The sequence below is a fragment of the Ictalurus punctatus genome, chromosome 18 (genome assembly GCF_001660625.3).
Source record: "Ictalurus punctatus breed USDA103 chromosome 18, Coco_2.0, whole genome shotgun sequence".
Classification (NCBI taxonomy): domain Eukaryota; kingdom Metazoa; phylum Chordata; class Actinopteri; order Siluriformes; family Ictaluridae; genus Ictalurus; species Ictalurus punctatus.
The window spans coordinates 1945426-1966111 of record NC_030433.2 but is presented as its reverse complement, the minus strand read 5'-3'; the positions used below and the strand labels follow the sequence as shown (position 1 = coordinate 1966111).

The 20686-nt window shown below is 38.6% G+C and overlaps 2 protein-coding genes across 7 annotated transcripts; one reads left to right on the top strand and one right to left on the bottom strand.

Moving 5' to 3' along the window:
• Positions 1–337: 337 nt before the first annotated feature.
• On the bottom strand, positions 338–11424 carry phyhd1 (phytanoyl-CoA dioxygenase domain containing 1). Of its 5 annotated transcripts, none has more exons than XM_017493201.3 (12): positions 11313–11415; positions 10123–10163; positions 7621–7779; positions 6532–6607; positions 5753–5800; positions 5539–5594; positions 4400–4462; positions 4220–4241; positions 3755–3883; positions 3499–3615; positions 2138–2264; positions 338–750 (listed from the first exon to the last, which is right to left on the bottom strand). In XM_017493201.3, the coding sequence occupies exons 2-12, from the start codon at positions 10153–10155 to the stop codon at positions 705–707; spliced, it is 876 nt and encodes a 291-aa protein (XP_017348690.1). In that variant the 5' UTR covers positions 10156–10163; positions 11313–11415; the 3' UTR covers positions 338–704. The 5 variants fall into 5 exon arrangements, with proteins under 5 accessions (XP_017348690.1, XP_017348692.1, XP_053543752.1 ...); XM_017493203.3 differs by lacking the exon at positions 11313–11415 and adding an exon at positions 10419–10437; XM_053687777.1 differs by lacking the exon at positions 2138–2264 and having other exon boundaries at positions 11313–11424.
• A 2339-nt stretch (positions 11425–13763) lies between these two features.
• On the top strand, positions 13764–19335 carry LOC108279178 (uncharacterized). 2 transcript variants are annotated; one of them, XM_053687778.1, is made up of 8 exons: positions 13764–13882; positions 14690–14753; positions 15141–15278; positions 15996–16121; positions 16619–16688; positions 16849–17014; positions 17235–17294; positions 17710–19335. In XM_053687778.1, exons 1-7 carry the CDS (start codon positions 13835–13837, stop codon positions 17280–17282), a joined length of 660 nt encoding a protein of 219 aa, XP_053543753.1. In that variant the 5' UTR covers positions 13764–13834; the 3' UTR covers positions 17283–17294; positions 17710–19335. The 2 variants fall into 2 exon arrangements, with proteins under 2 accessions (XP_053543753.1, XP_017348695.1); XM_017493206.3 differs by having other exon boundaries at positions 17707–19335.
• The last annotated feature ends 1351 nt before the right edge of the window (positions 19336–20686 follow it).

Below are 20686 nucleotides of genomic sequence, written 5' to 3'. Positions count from 1 at the left end.
AAGTTCAGAAAACGAGATAAAAGAACTGGGATCGCAAACGAATGATTTTGTACCTCTGTTTGTGTCATTGGCTTTAAGTGAGGTGTCGGGTTCCCTGCAGAGCACATGATCAGCACCAAAAAAAAAAAAAATTAATAAATAAAAGTAGAAGTGGGTTCAATAGCAGCTTTTCTGGGCAGCCACTAGAGGGCAGTATGATTAGAAGCAGTTTTTTCTGGCTTCTATCTCATAGAATATGTGCAGGGTTGAATAGGCTGTACAGTTTTTGCAACTCTCCTAAAATAATAATAATAATAATAATAAGGTTTAAGATCACTATAATAAAAACTAAAATAAATGCACTTATCAGATTTTTATTTAGACTTCATATACCTTATAAAGTTTTATTTGATTTATTCATTAACATCATGCACAGTGACTGTATTAATAAAATTATCCAAATACATGTCCAAGAAAATATTCTTGGTTTGTGCATACAAATATGGGAATAGTTCCTAAAATACTCAAACACTGAACGCTGTACCTAGTGAGTAAACGTTCCAAAATCACTGCGTCGTATATTATACATGATCTACGAGTTCGTTTTCTCTTCGTAAGAGCTAGACGTATCACTCTGAATTGTCTTAGCAGATTATTATAAAAACAGGAAATGATACTCGTAATTAATATAATTCTATAACTATTATATCATAAAGCAGGCAGTTTTAGGTGTAGAGTGATGGGAAGGGAAGCTCTTCAGTCGGCTGTAGCCTGTGTGTAAAAGAAAGACAATATCAATGTGAAGAAAATAGATTATGCATATTGGCCTCTGTGATTAGGAGCATTTATGGACAAGCGTGCTTAACAGAAAAAAAAAAAAATAATAATCACAAATAGCACTTGCACAGGATATTGGAGAGGATCCACATGTTCACAGTTATAGATTTCAAATGAAACGCTCAGTAAATTTATTTATATGCTGGTTATTTTGTTATAAATATATACATTACTAACCAGCAAAATACCATCCACAGGATTTATATAGTTCAAGTCAATCATTTAGGGCTTACTTCGCTCTACTACTACCCACACCACAAAACGGGATTCTCACACCTAGTAAGTTCATTAGAGAAAGCAATAAAAGGTTTCCCCTGAAAGTGTCTTACATTTTTTCCCTCTATATTACTGGGTCTGTGCCCATTGGACCATTTCCATGTGGCTTGGTTCAAATCAATACAAACATTGTGGCCCATATTGTACACCATGTGGCCAAAAGTATGTGGACGCTTGACCATTATACCTATATGTGTGTCTTCCTCAAACTGTTGCTACGAAGTTGGAAGCACACAATTATCTAGAATGTCTCTGTGTTTAATGCTGCAGCATTAAGATTTCCTTTCACTGGAACGAAGAGGCGCAAACCAGTTCCTGCATGACAATACGAAGTGAGTATGGTGAATCTGACCATCGTTGCATTCGTGCTCTTGCGGCAGAATGAGCGCAAATCCACGTTAAGGTCATGGTTCAAAATTTAGTGGAAAGCCTTCCAAGAGTGGAGGTTGCAGCAAAGGAAGGACCAACACCCTATTAATGCCGGTGGTTTGGAATGGGATGTTGAATGGTCAGATGTCCACGTACTGTACTTTTGACCAGATACTTTTGGCAGAAAGACCCAAAAACAAGCAGCAACTGAAGGTGGCTGCAGTAAAAGGTCTGGCAAAGCATCTCAAGTTAAGAAACTCAACTTTCTGAGATGTCCATGGATTCCAGAGGTCAGGCAGTCATTAACCGCAAAGAATTTGCATCCAGGTATTAAAAATAATCCTTCTATTTATAATTATGTTAGTCTGTGCAATTACTTTTAAGCCCGTGAAAACGGAGGGACTATGAAAAACTGGCTGTAGTTCATAAAATGGTAAGTGCACCATTTTTGTTAAACCCCTTGAATTAAAGGCTACACTTTGTTATGTACAAAGGCAAACATTTGAAAATTGTGCCGCCGTCCAAATACTTATGGACCTGACTGTATAGTTAGGATCCGAATATCGCTCGTTTGCATGTAGTGTACAGTTTATATGTTTATCTTAGATCATGTTCATGTAACGTGCCATAGAAATGTAGCTTCCAGCATTAGTCGGCACATGCAACGCTTTCTCACCAGTTCTCGGAGCTCCAGCACGTGTTCTCGGACTCCATGATATGGAAGGTGTAAACATGACGTGATGCGTCGGAGGTGTTCTCGGCGCTACGGTGGACCACTTCACCATGGATTAGAACCAGGCCACCTGCATTCATTGTGAAATAAAACAATGACAATTACTGCAATGATGGTTGGAAATACACGCACATCTCTATTAGTATAGAGAGGGTTCCATGGCCAGCAGCGGTGGCTGCTACCACAACCACTGACCGTGGCATTCAAGAATATACAGCACTGGTTTAGAAGGAATTTTCTCACTGCCAATTAGCTTGGAAAATGTCACAGAGTTTAATAAAGCTGCCAGGTGCTCAGGACGTGAGTAACCACTCAGCAGCATGGAGATATAAGACATAAGAAACAGTGCTCCGTGGTCCTAATCTCATACAATCAGCATGGCCTTTAGTCTGACAGACGTTTGACGAACAGAAATAGAATAATGAGTCTCTGAACAAAGGGGGGGGGGGGGGGGGGTCGATATCAAAAGTAACAGTCAGTATCTGGTAGCCTCCAGCTGCTTTACTGCATCTCATCCTCATGGACTGCACCAGATTGGTCAGTTCTTGCTGTGAGATGTTGCTCCACTCTTCCACCCAGGCATTTGCAGGTTCTCCATCACGTCTCGGGGGACACACGCTTGCATGTAATTTTCCACTGCGAGGACGATCAGCTGTCCTTCCTGTCTCCCTGTAGCACCGTCTGAGTCATCTTACATTACACACATTACACTTTATTGCTCTGGACACATCTGCAGTCCTCACGCCTCCCTGCAGCAGGTCTATGGCATGTTCACGCAGGTCAGCAGGAACCCTAGACGTCTTTCTCCTGGTGTTTTTCAGAGTCAGTAGAAAGGCCTCTTTAGTGTCCTAAGTTACTGTAACCGTGACCTTAATCGCCTCCCGCCTGTAAACTGTTCGTGTCTTAAGGACTTTTCCACAGGGGCATGTTCAATAATTGTTTACCTAGCATGAAAAACATTGTCTAAACCCTTTCCGATAAAGATCTGTGAAGTGTATTTAGATTTTACAAAATGATCTTTAAAAACACAGTGGGCGTTTCTTTTATTATGGCTGATAGGTGTACGAGTAAAGATGGTTGTTATTAAGCAGACTTCTAATTCAATTGTTCTTTATGCCACGGATGCGGACAACAGTGCTCTGAATAAAAATTGATAGGTGAAACATTGATAAACATTTTCTTTTCTTTTTTTTAAATATTAAATATAGTCAAGTAAAGTCATAATGAAATGATTTAAAAAAAAAAAACACACACACACACACACACATACACGCACAAACACTACACAGGTGCAGGACGCTAACCTTTCTTGACAGGTGCTGCTACGAAGAGACCGTCATCGTAATTTTGTTCTCGACCAATGAAGTCAGTCAAAGGGAATGTGCCTTTTGGGGTTCGAACCATCCGCCTGGTGATTCCGTCTTTTACACACACATACATGAGAACACAAGACTTACCTCTGCAAAAAAGCACATATTCCTATACTACAAATGCCCGTCTTTGAGAACAGACCCATCAAGATAAATAAGCATGTATGTATGTGTGTGTGTGTGTACTAACTCCTGTGCGAGCCTGGTATGAACCACAGGCAGCCGTTGTCGAGGGTTGCGTCTTCTAGAGCGATCCATACTCCCATCACTTGTCCCAGAGGTTCCGTGTACAGGAAGGTCGCATCCTGATGAGGCGTCACTAACAGGTCAAAAGGTTTTATTACATCACAGTTCTCATAAGAATCCATCCAACCTTACATTTTATTTTATGTTGTAAACTAACTTTGTATTAATGATAAATTATGGCACAAATCTTTTCACCATCTAGAAGGATAATGACGGCTAATAATTTGTCTTGCTAGAAGAGATTCTTTACGTTTCAGCGTCTGAGAGACGAGCTAGAGTTTGAACCAGAGCCCATGATATAAACACAGACTCATTCGGTTTCGAAGGGAAAGCACTACATACATAATAATAATTCATGACATAAATGTTCAGTAAGGAGATGTTACTGCCATTAAGCATGATCTCATACCTTCTCCACCAATGCCTGGTTGCTGGGGGGAAAAAAATTAAGAACGCAGAAATTTAATGCATGATCTGTCGATCATTCTGAACATACTGTAAACTCCAAAATCTTGCCTAAGACTCATTTTAAGTCAAAACTCAAAAGTCAAATACAACCACCTTTGAGATCAAAAGCAAAGGTCTGTACCTTAAAAATATACATGCTCTGCAAAACAACAGGACTTATCAGGCCCAGTTTTTCAGCCAAGTTCTACACACACAGAGAGAGAGAAAACAGACCACATGAGAATGAACAATAAAGAACCGTAGAATTTCATATATTCAACATATATATGACCGATATATATTGTATCACAGCGCTGATGAATGCTCAGTTTTGATCAGTCAGACTTCTCCATATACATAGAGTAAAAAAAAACAACAACCTTGTTTTGATATGAAATCTCAGAGGAGACATGTAGACATGTATTGGAGTCTCCAATGTCAGGGCTTTGTGTGAAATGTTCATTTTTCTAACCCAGAAAATTCTTCAGGATGGAAGGCTTTTGAGGTTCCTCCATAACATGACAAGCTACATGTGATCTCTAGAGAAAAAAGGGTCTGGTGAGGGAGCGACTGTTTATAGCTGTTCTAATGTAAGTGATAACAGGAACTAACTCGTTTCGTGTACGCTCCACAACGTTTAACGTAACTAGAAACGAACGCAAAAGTACGATGTGCCGCTCTTCAGTTTAAAAAAAAAACAAACAAACAAAAAAAAAAGACTTGCTGTGGTGTAAGAAGAATAAAACACTTATTTTCTAAGTGTTATTGGAAAATATTCAACTTTGGGGTAGTAACAGTAACTTCACTTCAGAAGAAGAAGCCTTTATTTGTCACATATACATTACACATAGCACAGTGAAATAATTATTTATTTTTTTAAAAATTTTTGCATATCCCACCCAGCATGTCAGGAAGCTGGGGTCAGAGCGCAGGTCAGCCATGATACAGCGCCCCCTGGAGCAGAGAGGGTTAAGGGCTTTGCTCAAGGGCCCAACAGTGGCAGCTTGGCAGTGCTGGGGCTTGAACCCCCGACCTTCCGATCAGTCACCCAGAGCCTTAACCATTGAGCCACATCACACCACCCTGTTGTTGATTATGTTCCTAGAATAACTTTTTTGTTCTTTACATAACTAACTAATTAGCTAAATGGACATTCCCCAATTACAGATGCGATCTATTAAGATTTTAAATTACAGTAGAAATGCCTCCTCCATTAGCTTGTTATACTCACTCACTATAATGTGGTTATAAAAAGGAACCAGGAATCACAGGTGTCTTTACCTGGACTTTAGGGGAGTGTGTGATGGATTTAAATACAGGATCATGGGCATGGAGAGCTAAAAGATAGAAAGAAGACAAGAAAAGCACAAAAGCAGATTTTTTTTTTTTTACCTAAAGGTAAAACACATGTAGAAAATGCTAAAGGGAACATCAGGTTAACCGATACTCCAGGTTACTTAGTTATTTAATTATATTTCATTCGTACACCACCCACCGTGTCCAACTTTGTTTAGTGAGCGTTCCCTCGAGACAGTAAACTCCCCTGTGAATAGACCGTAAAACAGGGTAAAGACATTATAGGTCTCCATGTCTGTAGGAACTTTGCCAGTGTTATAGCCCTTTTGATACACCAGCCGTAAACCCCACCAGAAAGGAAGACACAGGATCAGAAGGCGTCTACCACAGGTCATGGTGATGAAACACGAAACACGCTGAATTATACTACACACTACAAAAGTATGACACAGGGTTGGAAGAAGCTTTTCCCGAACACTCTGGGTAAAAGACACCTTCTTTTTTTTTTTTTCTTTTTAATAGAAACTCCACTTTTCTGAGTGCTACAGACATGGAACGACTATAAAGTGCCCTACGAAGTTGCTCACTGCTTTTCCCACCATTCTGTGTAAATTGTAGAAACCGTTGTGTGTAAAATCCCAGAAGATCAGCAGTTTCTGAAATACTCATACATACTCATATATATATATATATATATATATATATATATATATATATATATATATATATATATATATATATATATTACAATTTATTATAAATATATAAACACAATTTTTACTATTTAATTATTACCATTTATAAATATTATAAAATCTACCATTAAATTTGCCCACTAGACTGATTTCTTTTTCTTTCTTTTTTTTTTTTTTTACATAAATATACAAATATACATAAAAGTATTTTTCTAATGTCGAAATTAATCATAATATAAGTCACCAACATCTCATCTACAAACCCAACTGCTGGATCACAAACCATTTATGTCGAAGACTCCTTTCTCAAAGAAAAAACGGACCTTGTCCCCGCTTGTGATGAAGTAATCTGCATTTCCCTGAAGAACGGTAAACAGAGGTGGGAGGGAGTTAGTGGGTCATTAACAGAGATCTGAGCTAAATATCGAGGGTTTGGAGCACAGCAACTACAGCGGCAGAGTCCTGTGAGAATTAACTCTACGATACTATTTACTATTATACAGCACTACTAAATTCTCACTAGTAGCTCAGGTAGACTACTACAGACAGGTGACAATTTAAAGGAAAAACCAACACTGTACAAGTATGTTAGTTAGTGAGCTGTCGGGTCACTACAAGCCTTCGATATATATAGATTCCACAAGTCTGTGGGACCGTACTGGAGCGATAAACACCATTCTATCCGAAAGACTTTCTCTCAGTTAGCGTTTTGATTTTGATGATGGTGGTGGAGAACGCTGGCGACCATCTTGCTCTAAAATCCTCCGCAAGTGTTCACCTGGGTTGAAATCTGGTGACTGTAAATGCCAAAGCATATGATTTACATCCCACTCGTACACACCAAAGCACTCGGTGAACTCTCATGCCCTGTGGATGGAAGCTGAGTCATTCTGGGAGATAACACTTCAATCAGGATAGAAAGAGGATAAAGGTCATGAGTTATTGATTTGCAGTGGCTCTTCCCTCTAAGGCCGGTGTGGGTGCAGGTTTTCATTCCAACCAAGCAGGAGGCGCACCTGATTCCACCTGTTTAATCAGCTGATCTTGGCTTTCAATAGACTCAGGTGTGGCTTCTGCTTGGTTGGAATGAAAACCTGCCCCCGCACCACACCGGCCCGTTCCGGATAAGATTGGACACCCCTGCCTAAGGGAACAAGTCGAAATGAACCATGCCTGAAAAATGCCCCCAAAGCATAACACAGCGACTTGTTTTTCCTTTAATTCGTCACCCCTCAGTAATCTGAAAACTTACCTGCATCTTTCCACACCACAATTTATGTCAGAACACAAAAAAAAGAGTTTTAGAGAAATGAATAAGTTTTAGTACTGCTCCTAATTTACTAGTTTAACATTAACATTAAAGTAACGTTACCTGGTTCCGCAGCTGCTCGTCGTGATCGGTTGAGAATTGAGTGCGGCAGTGAGCTGGGACGTCCATCTGCTCCACTATTTCACTCATCCGTTCTCGCAGCGCGTCACACTCCTCCGGGCTGAAGAATCCTTCCAGCACAAGGTAGCCATCTTCACGGTACTGCCATTCAAACCAAACTAGACTGTTTATAGCTGCTATAATGTAACTGATAACAGGAACTATTGTGTTTCATGGACGTTAAACAGTACTAAACGTAACTTATTAATGGATGATCTATCGATTTTCCATACCGCTTGGAAACCATAGGAGGAGCCTGGAGCCTATCCCAGGGAACTCAGGGCACAAGGCAGGGGACACCCTGGATGGGGTACCAATCCATCGCAGGGCACAAACGCACACGCGTACACACACTACGGACAATGTGGAAATGCCAATCGGCCTACAGCGCATATCTTTGGACTGGGGGAGGAAACCAGACGTACCGGAGGAAACCCACAAAACACAGGGAGAACATGCAAACTCTGCACACACAGGGATGAAACGGGATTCAAACCCCAAACCCCAGAGGGGTGAGGCAAACATGCTAAACTCTAAGCCAACTTATGTGCTATTACAAGCTAGTACCTTGATACACTTTTGATATATCACCTACCTCTAGGACAAAATACCACGGAAGATATAACTATTTTAACTGTGCAACATGCAAGAAAAATGCAAGAAATCTGAGGCGAGACTTCTACTCTATAGAGAATTAAACTGTATTTTCAGAAGGTTTTCCAGCACCCTGAGCCCCTCCATGATTCGTGTGAAATTCCTTTAAATACAGCCCATTTTTTCTCCAAATCAAAAACATATGTTATACATCTTGCGGCGCACACGCATGCACTACGGCTCACAGCTGTCGAGGTAAACGCGTAAATAAAGCTAGCTCGCATTTTTGATGTTGCTTAGCAGTGAAACTCAGAAAGGGCAGGCTAATTAGCTGATTAGTTTGTATTCAAACAGACGTAACAAAGTATCCAGGGTAGAGCCGGGCCTTCTTATAAGTTCAGATATCGAAAATAGCATTCTGATAATTTTAAGGTGTTTCTATGTTCTGTTCAGCAACTGCGATAAAACTGTGAGTCCTTGCATATTCATAACACACAGCTTATGAAAGGTCCATGGGCGTAGAATTACTAAATCGAGCAGTGTAAGTGTAAGTTCTTTTGGCACGTGGTATTCGTGTTGCACAATGATGAATAATTCGCAACATACACTACAGTTGTGCCCAAAAGTTTGCACACCCCTTGCAGAATCTGTTCGATCTTAATACCGTTAACAAAATAAGATAGATCATAAAAATCCCATGTTGTTTATTTATTTATTTAGTCCTGTCCTGAGTAAGCTATTTCACATAACAGATGTTTACATATAGTCCACAAGACAAGATAACAGTTGAATTTATAAACAATGACCCCGTTCAAAAGTTTACATTCCCTTGATTATTAATACTGTGTGTCGGTACCTGGACGATCAACGAGTGTTTTTATGTTTTGCGATAGTTCTTCATGAGTCCCTTGTTTGTCCTGAGCAGTTAAATTGCCCACTGTTCTTCAGAAAAATCCTCCAGGTCCTGCACATTCTTTGCTTTTCCAGCGTATTCTGCGTATTTGACCGCTTTCCAACAGCGACTATATGATACTTTTAGGCACAACTGTATGTCTTTTTAAACGCTGCCTATTTCCACTGATGAATAATTAACAAGATGTGATGGTAATATTATTCTATCCGCAGTCCCGCACAAAAAAAAAAGATCTCTACATTTAAAAAAAAAAAAAAAAACAACTTTGTTTACACTGAATGTTATTGCACTGACATAAGGTCTCCTTACAGTGACATGTTTGTTAGTTTATATCAATTACAGTCTCTTTGCAACAGTGTGGTTTGAGTGACTTATTTCTTTTCTGAACTGTAGACTGTTGAATAGAATAGAATGGAATCGAATAGTGTGTGAATATATTAGCATATATATTATATACTGTGTGCTAAGTATATGCAGTACAATGTGCACCAAACACAATTTGCAATATTTAAACAATACAGTGCACTATACAATATAACACGCAAGGAAAGAATCTTAAATTGCATATTAAGCCAGTTAAGAGCAAGAATCCATAAACCCATCAATTAGACAAAGGTCACATATGAAATGATGGCTAGGAGAAATAAATGCATTCATTAGCATGCACAGGATAGCGCTGTGACGTCACGGCTTTCCCTCTCCACACAAAAACAGTCCAAAGTTTTACAACTTCTCCACCGAAAAGCGACCAAAAACGCTGTTTTCTAGTGGACTGGATGAGAAAATAACAATAACGTTCACAAAACATCTATATGCGTTTGGACGCGTCCTTATGCAAAAAAAAAAACAAAGAAAGAAAGAAAGAAAAGACGTTTTGAAATAAGTTGTTATATCGTTATGTGCTCGAGAAGACGTCAATAATGTAGGTTTTAACTCACCTTTCGGACCTCCTGCTGTGTTAAGACATCCATACTTACTTCTGCAGAGAGAGAGAGAGAGAGAGAGAGAGAGAGAGAGATGGGGGGGGGGGGGGGGGGGTGCGTGCGAGAGAGAGAGAGGATGTACTCCAGCTTGTAGGCTATTAAAGACGTTCCCCAACATTCAAACGAAACTATACCGTGTTGTTCTTCAATAAATTAAAAATAAAAAATAAAAAAGAATTGTTACAGATTGCTGTGGTGTAAAGGAATAAAAACACTTCAGGATCTGTTGTTATCCAAGATCTGCAGCTCACCTACTAGCCCAGACCCACCCTCCTTGGCTTTTCTGTTCCCTATGAGAAATAAGACATGTATACCAATCTTTTAACATTTTGGATTTATGGGCTGGAGGGAAAATCACTTACAATTCGGGCGTGGCCTGTAGCGCCACCTATGGGCTCATGTGGGCCATTTGTGGTGTGGGAGTTACTCGTAGCCTGTAGTATCAATGTGCCAAATTTCAAAACTTTTTACCATTCAGATCTTGAGTTATTGGGCATTTTATGTAGATAAGGAGCATAATAAGAAGGATAAGAATACTAATAATAAGAATAGTATAATGTATACATTTTGATGTCTTGCACATTCAAGAGTAAACCTAGCCTAAACTTCTAAAACTTATGAATATACAAATAAATAAATATCAGACAATATGATAAACAATTCAAACAAGTATAATAACATTGCACTGTGTTATTAGGAACAAATGTCAGTACAGCAGCACATCCAATTGTATTTTATTCCTTACTAATTGTCTAATAGTTTTTAACCTGTCACTTCTGTTTGGCTGCAGCTTCTTTTTTTTTTCTTCGTAAAACCTTATCAAACTATCATCATGCATTTGTGATATTTTGCCTACATCTAGGACAAAATAAAAAAATTTATTTTGATGTCATAGAAAAAAAAATCCACCTGTACATTTTTTTCCGTAATTTGTAAGTCGCTTTGGATAAAAAGCGTCTGCTAAATGAATAAATGTCAATGTACACGTAAAGCCTTGATTTGCATGATTGAAGAATGCTTTGTGTAAAGTTGCACAAAATGCAAGAAGTCTGAACTGGGGTGAAAATTTGGAATTGCCGTCTGAAATATTTATTTAAACCCTTAGTTGCTAAAGCAGACTTAAAATAATGTAAGTTTTGACTCACCTTTTGAACGTCCTGCTCTGTTAAGCTGTCCATACTGTACTTACGTCAGCAGATTGACTGAGTAATTATTTGCTCATGTGTAAGCCATTTGTTTTTGCTCTATTTTTTTCCCCTTAATTTTACTGCTATTTGTACAACAAAAAAAAAGAAAAGAAAAGAAAAGAAAAATCTGTCATTTCAGTGCTGTGGCAACCTAGTAATTGTTTGTAACCTATAAAGTCATGCTGATGAAGCTTATTGGATTTAACTGTGTGTGTGTGTGTGTGAGAGAGAGAGAGAGAGAGAGAGAGAGAGAGAGAGAGAGAGAGAGAGAGAGAGAGAGAGAGAGAGAGAGAGAGAGAGAGAATTAGCTCACCCGGGTACTTGAAGGATCAAGTGGTTTCAGCATGTCAAACCAGATTACAGTGTAACCATGGTGATGCAGTAACTGGGTTTAGGACAGTATTTCTCAACTCCAATGCTGGAAATCCACTGCCCTGTACAGTTTCTCCATTTCCCCTCATCTGACACACCTAATCCAACTCAAACAACGTTCAGTAATGAATTGATATACTGGATCCGTTATAATGTCAGCAGGAAGACTTAAAACTCTCCTGGAGTTAAGTGATCCTGATTTAGCAAAAGCCCTCGGTGTATTCTAATCCAAATAGCCTTCTCGTATTCTAATGGTGGATAATTGAAGGTCAATATAACATTATATATAAGGCAAAGTTTATTCTAATACTAACTGGTTACATGAGTAGTCTAATTTGCATTATCCAGCCCCTGGACCATAGCCTAACGACTAAAAACGCTGTATTATGCATGCCAGGCCAGTAGTTGGCGATGTCACTTTTTAAAGAAACACTATGCGCAAGCGCACATAAGCATTCACGTCAACGTGTCCGCCATATTGATCCGGGCAAGACTGCCCTATAATCAAATACAAGTAAACGAGGGAGCTGTGGTTTTTCTGGATAAAAAGCACAATAACATTTATATTTCTCAAACGATTTCAATGGTTTATGATCTACGTGGAGTACAAAATAGTTCTGTCTCCAATTACTTAGAATCTCGATAGCTAGACTTGGACAGTATCTTTTAGATAAAATTAAATGGCACACTTTGGGGAAATTGTTTTTTTTTTTTTTTTTTAAGACTTAAAATACCTGAGATTTAACCATACTATATTTCATACAAATATATGAAAGCATATTTAATTTCTCTTAATTTACCTCTACCTGTCATCTCAAGTTGACCCTGAAGTGTGAGCACTGCACCAGAGCTAGTGCCATTATTTACTATTTAATTGTGAAAATGTATTATTTATTGTGAAGTCGCTCTGGAAAAGGACGTCTGCCAAATGCCATAAATGAAAAATAGGAGAAACTTTTATTTTTTCAACCTGACATATGGGCAGACATAATTTTCTAAATCGCCTAAATATCTGTCAGTGCAATACTAACTATATCATGACAATATCTATTTAGTAAAATCCTAATATTGAACATGATATTACCTTTTATGACTCATAGCTTGGACAAGCGTTTGTTGTTGCTTGCCCTAGCTGTATGTGTCATTTCAACATTTTAAATAATAAATTTGGATATTTGTCTGTTAAATTACATGGTATTATAACTATAATACTGTCCTTTAGCATATTTTGAGTGACGATAGTGCTAACGTTTGCTAGTAGTAAAACTGTGGTTAAATTGCAAAAGGGGGGCCTCCGTCAAATGTTAATGCCATTTGGGGGGCCTTGCCCTGGAAAAGTTTGGGAACCCCTGATGTAAGGGACAGCTGTACATTGAAATTCTTGTTGTGAGGCTCAGCTACTATCCAGCTGTGCGATACAAAATATACATAAGAAGATCAGGGGGTAATGCTTTAGAATACGGATCTGTCATTAATGATGAACTACACAGGAAGAAATGAATAATGCAATATTAACTTCCTAGTAACTACTGTTAACTAACTACAAACTCCGATTAACAAATTAGTAAGTAATAGCACACAGATGAATGCGGCACGTCACGATTAGCTAAATAATTACTATTTCTTTCATGCCCCCGGAGAACTACTAAAGAAACGATACAGTTTCATAATTAACGTGAAACCGCTACTGTTAACGAATAGACAAGATTGTTTACATACATCAATAGGTAATAGCAGACTTATGATTTGGGTAAGCTGTTTGTGAGGGACCAAGGCAGTCAAGACACAAGGGGACACAATTGACTTGTAATTCTTTATTTATTTTTCTCTCCTCTATATAATTTGATCTATTTTGAGTATTTGTATGTATGTGTATTAGGTGTTTTGTGTGTGTGTGTGTGTGTGTGTGTGTATATATATGTGAAGCACCATGACAGTCTGGACTAATTGCGCCACAGAACTTCCCTAGAATCGAATTAGAACAGCAAAGTTTCTAGTGACGTCACCACAATTCCAGCGTCTTCGATATAAAAGGCCGACGCGCGCGCACAACATTCACAAACTCGCTAGAAACGATTTTCCTGAGGGAAAGATAGTAGGCGTATAAAATGTGCCGACTTCAAAAGATAACGACTCACTCGACCAAGATAATGAGGGTAAAGTTGTACATTTTGACTACTCAGTGTGACCGTGTTGATAAATTAAAGAAAAAAGCCCTAAAATAATCAAGCTTTTAGACTGACTAGTAACAGGGACGCGGTCAACGTCAAGCTAGCTAACATCAGGCTACATATTATACAGTGTAGACCACTAGCCACGTTTGCTAACAAGCTAGGTAATTAACTCTTAACTTAATCAATTCTTTATATTAAACTATATAAGGAGGCCTAATCTGCTTAATTCTGATAATATCCCGTCCATTCTGTCTAAAATTATATTTATATTGGTGATAAAAGCTGGCCTGGAGATGCTCCAAGCAAAAACATTAAGAATCTGAACCCTGTCCTCTCAGTTATCACTGCAAAGATGTTTTAAACCCCACCCCCCGCCAGGACTGTACTGTTAAAAAAAAAAAAAAACGTAGATGGTTATAATACGAGTCATAATCAGTAATATCCATATTTAGAAATAAATGTAAATTATTGCTTTATCTGAATCTTGTTGGCAAAAAAACAAAAACAAACAACAACCCTGGAGTGACAAGTGAGAAACTTTTCAGTGGTATTTTTCTCTAATGGGTTTTTTGACATTAGAAAAAACTTTATCTATCTATTACATGTCTATTTTTTAATAATAATAATAATAGTAATAATCGGAGCCCCCAGCTAGTCCAGGGGCCCTAAGTGACCACTTCTACAGCTTTATAGCTAGTAGCACTGATATAGCACATTACCTTGTATTGATTAAAAATGATCAGATTTATTCATCACACTTGATACCTATCGTGTTCTCTTCCCTCACAGAAAAGGTGCAACTGTCTGGAGACCTCTTGTCCGGATCCTACATGGACCACAAAAGCTCCACATGGTGTGAAAATACTTACTTTTTGGCAGAACAGCTGCTGTTTTACACCGTCCAAACTGTTGCTTTGACCTGTCAAGTAAAAATAATAATAATATAAACTCTATTAGACACCTGTTTTATAAAGTGATGTTACGTAGTAGACTCGTTTCAAAGTTTGATGACTTAAATCCAAGTTTGAGGCCAAAAAGCAATGCGTTTTTGACGTTCAGTGCAAGTCGAGTAGAGTTTAATCTTCCTGAATTTTGGTTCTGTGCCAAACTGAAACTCAACATCTGTGCAATTCCCTTGATAAAATCTCTACAATTAATGAAGAGTAAAGAGAAATGGAATTGCGGTTGTAATTAATATGAACAATCTTGATCTTATGTGTGTTTTTCTCTGGTCTTACAGAAAAAACAGAAGAGCTCATAAAGAAATATGAAGTGCAGGAGAGAAACACTGCTAGACATGCTCATGAAGCGTTCATAAACAAGCTGGAAAGGGTCCTCAAGGTCCACGCTCCTGCTTCCCCCACCGTTCCCAGAAGAGGTACCTTTCACACAGACTGATCATTTTACAGTTTATCTTCCATTATGCATCCTTAAGAAATTTCAATTAGCGTCTTTTTAGATGACCGGTTTACATCTGTAGGGGCCATTGGGAAGATATTCGCATACTTTATTGCGTTACACACTTACCAATCATTAGAACTGCACTAAGAGATGATTTAAAGAAAGAAACATGCTGAAAAGGTGCCAAATAAAGCCTTGCTCCTCACGCCCAGTCCTCCAGACTCACAATATTGCACGTCAGCTCTCAAAAAAATTACAATCATTTGAGGGCAGATTATTCGTATGTTAATTTTCATCCATAATTGAGATGTATACATCAAGGTGCCCTGAATGTATCATGAGTTGTAAAATGTATAAAAGTGTAACTGTATAAACATAAAAGCAAAAGAAGTAATAAGTATAGCTCTAAGCTAAAAGGTTCGAGCACTTGTGTGTGTATAATCTCTGTGGATTGTCTTAACATTTATTGTTGCATTCATGAGTGTATTTCAAGTTTAAACCCATTTCTGAGACGATACAGCACTGCTGAAATAAAATCCAGTGCTTATAACATTCATGCAAGGCACTGCCAGCTGGCAAGATATTAACTGGGTAGACATATTATACGGCAATACAAGTGTTTAAACTTTGTTCTGTTGGACATTCTAGTACGTTCTTTGTATTAATTGGTTGTTGTTTTGCGTGTTGCGGGCAGCCCAGCAGGAGGAGAACCTAAAGCAACGAAAGACTGGTAACCCGCATGCTTTGTTCCAGTTAATGGACAGGTCACAGAAAACTCAGCACTCAATTGGATCTCTGATGAACCCTAGCTCCCCTCTTGGTGTGTAAATTCTAACATTAACAGAACAGTTGGTATGTAATGTAATGAAACTGTTGCTCGAAACCTGTAAAAACAATTTTCAGCTCTGAGCTCCTGCTCTGCCCACTGTCCCCAGGAGAGGTACCTCTAACATCATTGCTCAGAGCTAACATCACTTACACAGTTTATCTTCCATTAAACATCCTTAAGCAATTTCAGTTAGAATCTTTATGAGCCTGTGAACACGCATAATCTTTAGAGCGGCAGTAAGCGATGCTAAAGTGCCAAATAAAGCCTTGCAGTATTTTCTTTAATTAGAGAAAAGTGTAACTCTAGTCAAGAAAGTTCGAGCACTTGTGTGTGTGTGTGTGTGTGTGTGTGTGTGTGTGTGTGTGTGTGTGTGTGTGTGTGTGTGTGTGAGTGTGTGTGTATAATCTCCAAGTCTTAACATTTTGTTGTTGCATCCATGAGTGTATTTCAAGTGTAATTGACGGTTTTAACTGGTTGTTTTCTTGAAGAACGTGTGTTGCAACGAATCCAGAAGGAGATGCCAGGGGTGGTTCATCAGCCTGAGAAAAAGAGACCATGGTAACTATTCCAAAATATCAGTGAAAGAGTCTTTAATTTCTCATTATTAATTAATGAGGAGTCGACCTTGTGGTTACTGTTCGTGTATTTTATTAATAGATTAACATGATCTCTCTCTCTCTCTCTCTCTCTCTCTCTCTCTCTCTCTCTCCTGCTATAGCTGGCCTAAGCGGAAGACTGAGTACACGGAAAACTTTTTTGTCCTGGAAGAAGTCAGTGCTCCTGCATGTCCTCTGAAAAAGAACGTTAAGTTATTATCTTACCCTCGGTTTGCAGGCATGGCCGGAATCCGGCGCAGCGAATACCAGGACATCTACCGCCCTAAGGTAATGTAAAACTCTGTGCTAATCACAAAATGCTCATCACAATCAGTGCTCAGTTAAGTGCGCGGTGAAACACACACCCGGTTCAGCTCAGGATGGACTGATTTTTAAATGAAGTTGTGCAGAGTATTGGCCAAATAGGTCAGTTACATTATAATTATATTATATGAAATTGTAGTCACATACATGTAGTCACTCTGTACCATAACTCTCTTTTCAACAGGTCCCGACTCGTCATTTCAACGTCGCTCTCTACCGACAGAGCCATTGAACGGCTTGAAAGGTATTTCCTCAGAACACACAATAGTACATCAGCACAGTACATAGTACTATGAAGGTCATAGTTCATGGCAGGTGTTCATAACAGTCTAGAAATTTCATGACCTGCTATAACATCACATCCCAGCCTTTTTTATATATATATATATATATATATATATATATATATATATATATATATATATATATATATATATGCATGCACACACTCAACAAGAAAAGAAACATCCTCTCACATTCAACTGCTTGAAGTAAAGTAAGTAAATCTTATTTGGTTTTGACAAAATTATCTTTAAAATACAGTGTACTGAAAAAGGGACGTTTCTTTTTTTGCTGAGTTTATATATTTAGCGTATCATAGTATAATCAAGCAGAAATTCAAACAGAACTTAATGTTCTCTATCTCTTCTCCACAGCAGGTCCCCCCCCACAACATTGCAGGTTTCTGTGATGTAAAAAAATAACCATAAAGAAATAAATCCATATAAATATATCTAAATAATTCATATAAAAATATAAAAACAATAACTAATCCATATACAGTGCATCCGGAAAGTATTCATAGCGCTTCACTTTTTCCACATTTTGTTATGTTACAGCCTTATTCCAAAATGGATTAAACTCATTATTTTGCTCAAAATTCTACAAACAATACCCCATAATGACAACGTGAAAGATGTTTGTTTGAAGTCTTTGCAAATTTATTAAAAATAAAAAACAAAAAAGGCACATGTACATAAGTATTCACAGCCTTTGCTCAATACTTTGTTGTAGCACCTTTGGCACCAATTACAGCCTCAAGTCTTTTTGAGTATGATACTACAAGCTTGGCACACCTATTTTTGGGCAGTTTCTCCCATTCCTCTTTGCAGGACCTCTCAAGCTCCATCAGGTTGGATGGGGAGCGTCGGTGCACAGCCATTTTCAGATCTCTCCAGAGATGTTCAATCGGGTTCAAGTCTGGGCTCTGGCTGGGACACTCAAGGACATTCACAGAGTTGTCCTGTAGCCACTGCTTCGTTATCTTGGCTGTGTGCTTAGGATCGTTGTCCTGTTGGAAGATGAACCTTCGCCCCAGTCTAGAGGTCCAGAGCGCTCTGGAGCAGGTTTTCATCAAGGATGTATCAACAAGGATTTCATCAACAAACAAACACAAACTGTACATTGCTGCATTCATCTTTTCCTCGAACCTGACTAGTCTCCCAGTTCCAGCCTCTGGAAAACATCCCCACAGCATGATGCTGCCACCACCACTGCCATGCTGCCATGCTGCTGCTTCACTGTAGTGATTGTATTGGCCAGGTGATGAGTGGTGCCCTGTTTCCTTCTTCCATTCACGGATGATGGAGGCCACTGTGCTCATTGGGACCTTCAATGCTGCAGAAATGTTTCTGTACCCTTCCCCAGATCTGTGCCTCGATACAATCCTGTCTTGGAGGTCTACAGACAATTCCTTGGACTTCATGTCTTCTTTTGTGCTCTGACATGCATTGTTAACCGTGGGACCTTATATAGACAGGTGTGTGCCTTTCAAAATCATGTCCAATCAACTGAATTTACCACAGGTGGACTCCAGTCAAGTTGTAGAAACATCTCAAGGATGATCAGTGGAAACAGGATGCACCTGAGCTCAATTTTGAGTGTCATGGCAAAGGCTGTGAATACTTATGTACATGTGCTTTTTTTTGTTTTTTATTTTTAATAAATTTGCAAAGATTTCAAACAAACTTCAGACAAAAATATCAAACCCGCAACATCAGTGTTTGGTACCCCATGCTCCATGGTTGATCTGAATATGAGAACTACAAATTCTTCAGCCGCATCACATCAAGACATCCAGTCTACTTGCAGAGAAATACTTACATCAAACACCAGAACATCTTGGCATCCCAGCGATGCCACCCCAATCCGTTACTGGGAGACCCGAGTGCGTTACGTCACTCCCTGATGTTGCATGTGCAGCGGTTTGAAAAGAAAGCTGGAAAATTGGGAAGATATGGGAAAATGGGGGAAAAAAAAAGAATAAAAAAAAAACCACAAACAATAGAGCAAGAGTTTTTTATTTATTTATTTTTTTAATTAAATATTTATAGGTTTCCTCATCCACAACATACCAGGTTCAGCTCATTAAGAGCTTGAAATTTCTGAGAATTTGCTTATTTAAATATATTAATTCTATAGGTGTAATTTTTAGAACCTGCAGCCGTCATGTCAACATCTCTGTGTACCGACATAACCACAGACTTACTCACAGGTGGATTTTAGAGTGTGTTCTAAAACACAATCTAAATGTGACCGTATCAGTAATTTGGGCTTGGTGTGAGAACATGTACAAGTGTGTCTTGCAGGTACCCGTTCCTAAACCATATCCAGGAAGTGAAATTCTATGTAAAAAGGTTAAGAGGCCTTTCAGATGAAGACTTGTTCACAGAGCTGGATGTATGATTACAAATTTGACTTTTTTTTTTTTCACCTCTCCATCAGCAGCATCGTTAGCAGGAAACTTACTTAGCCATAAGGATTGATTAGTTAGTGTGACAAGGACATTTCCGGTTTTATCCATTTTACATCAAATAGCAAATAGGGAATGCTTTAACCGGGGGACAGGTCTCATTAATTGTGACCAACAGATAAAGAAGAGTATAGAAGGGGACAGAGTGACAGAAATGACCCTATAGGAACTCGTTCGTTAACCACCAGGCTCCCAACAATGGTCAAGCAGTACACCTTGTCCCACATATCAGCTAATTAACAGGCCTCTGAGTTAAAGAGGGTGTGTAAAGGCAGGGATAGTCCAGGCTGAGGCAAACCAAAAAAAAAACAGATTTGTTAAATTTAGAAAAAAAATTCTTACTCAATTTTACTGTCAGAGGAGTCTGGATTGCAGACTCAAGACGGTCCCATTAGATGAGTGGGACATTGTGTAAACTACGAAAACAAATTGGTTTATTTGAGACATACATCAAAGTCGAGTTCCTTTAAATACCCAAAGTCTAAGGCAAATGTGTGTCTCTAACTGTCTGCAGTTCCTTTTCAGCCCAGTCACAGCACTGGAACCTGAAGAGAGATATACACTTCTTAAAAATCTACTTAATATTAATAGAAATAAACACATCAATCAGAAGTAAACTTTTTGAAAAATGATTTTGGTCCTGAGAGAGAGAGAGAGAGAGAGAGAATTTCTGTTTTAAGTCTAAGACTCTATACAGCTGCCACTAGGTGGAGCTGCAGTTCTAACAGTCCTGCCTCCTTTCACTCTGTTGATGTCTTTGTATAAATTTTTTATTTTTTTTTTAAATGTCACCATCCATTTTATCAGGATCAGTTGTGTATTCATGCAGCCATCCAAATCAGCCAATGATGTGGGAGCAACACAGCATAAAATCATGCAGAGCT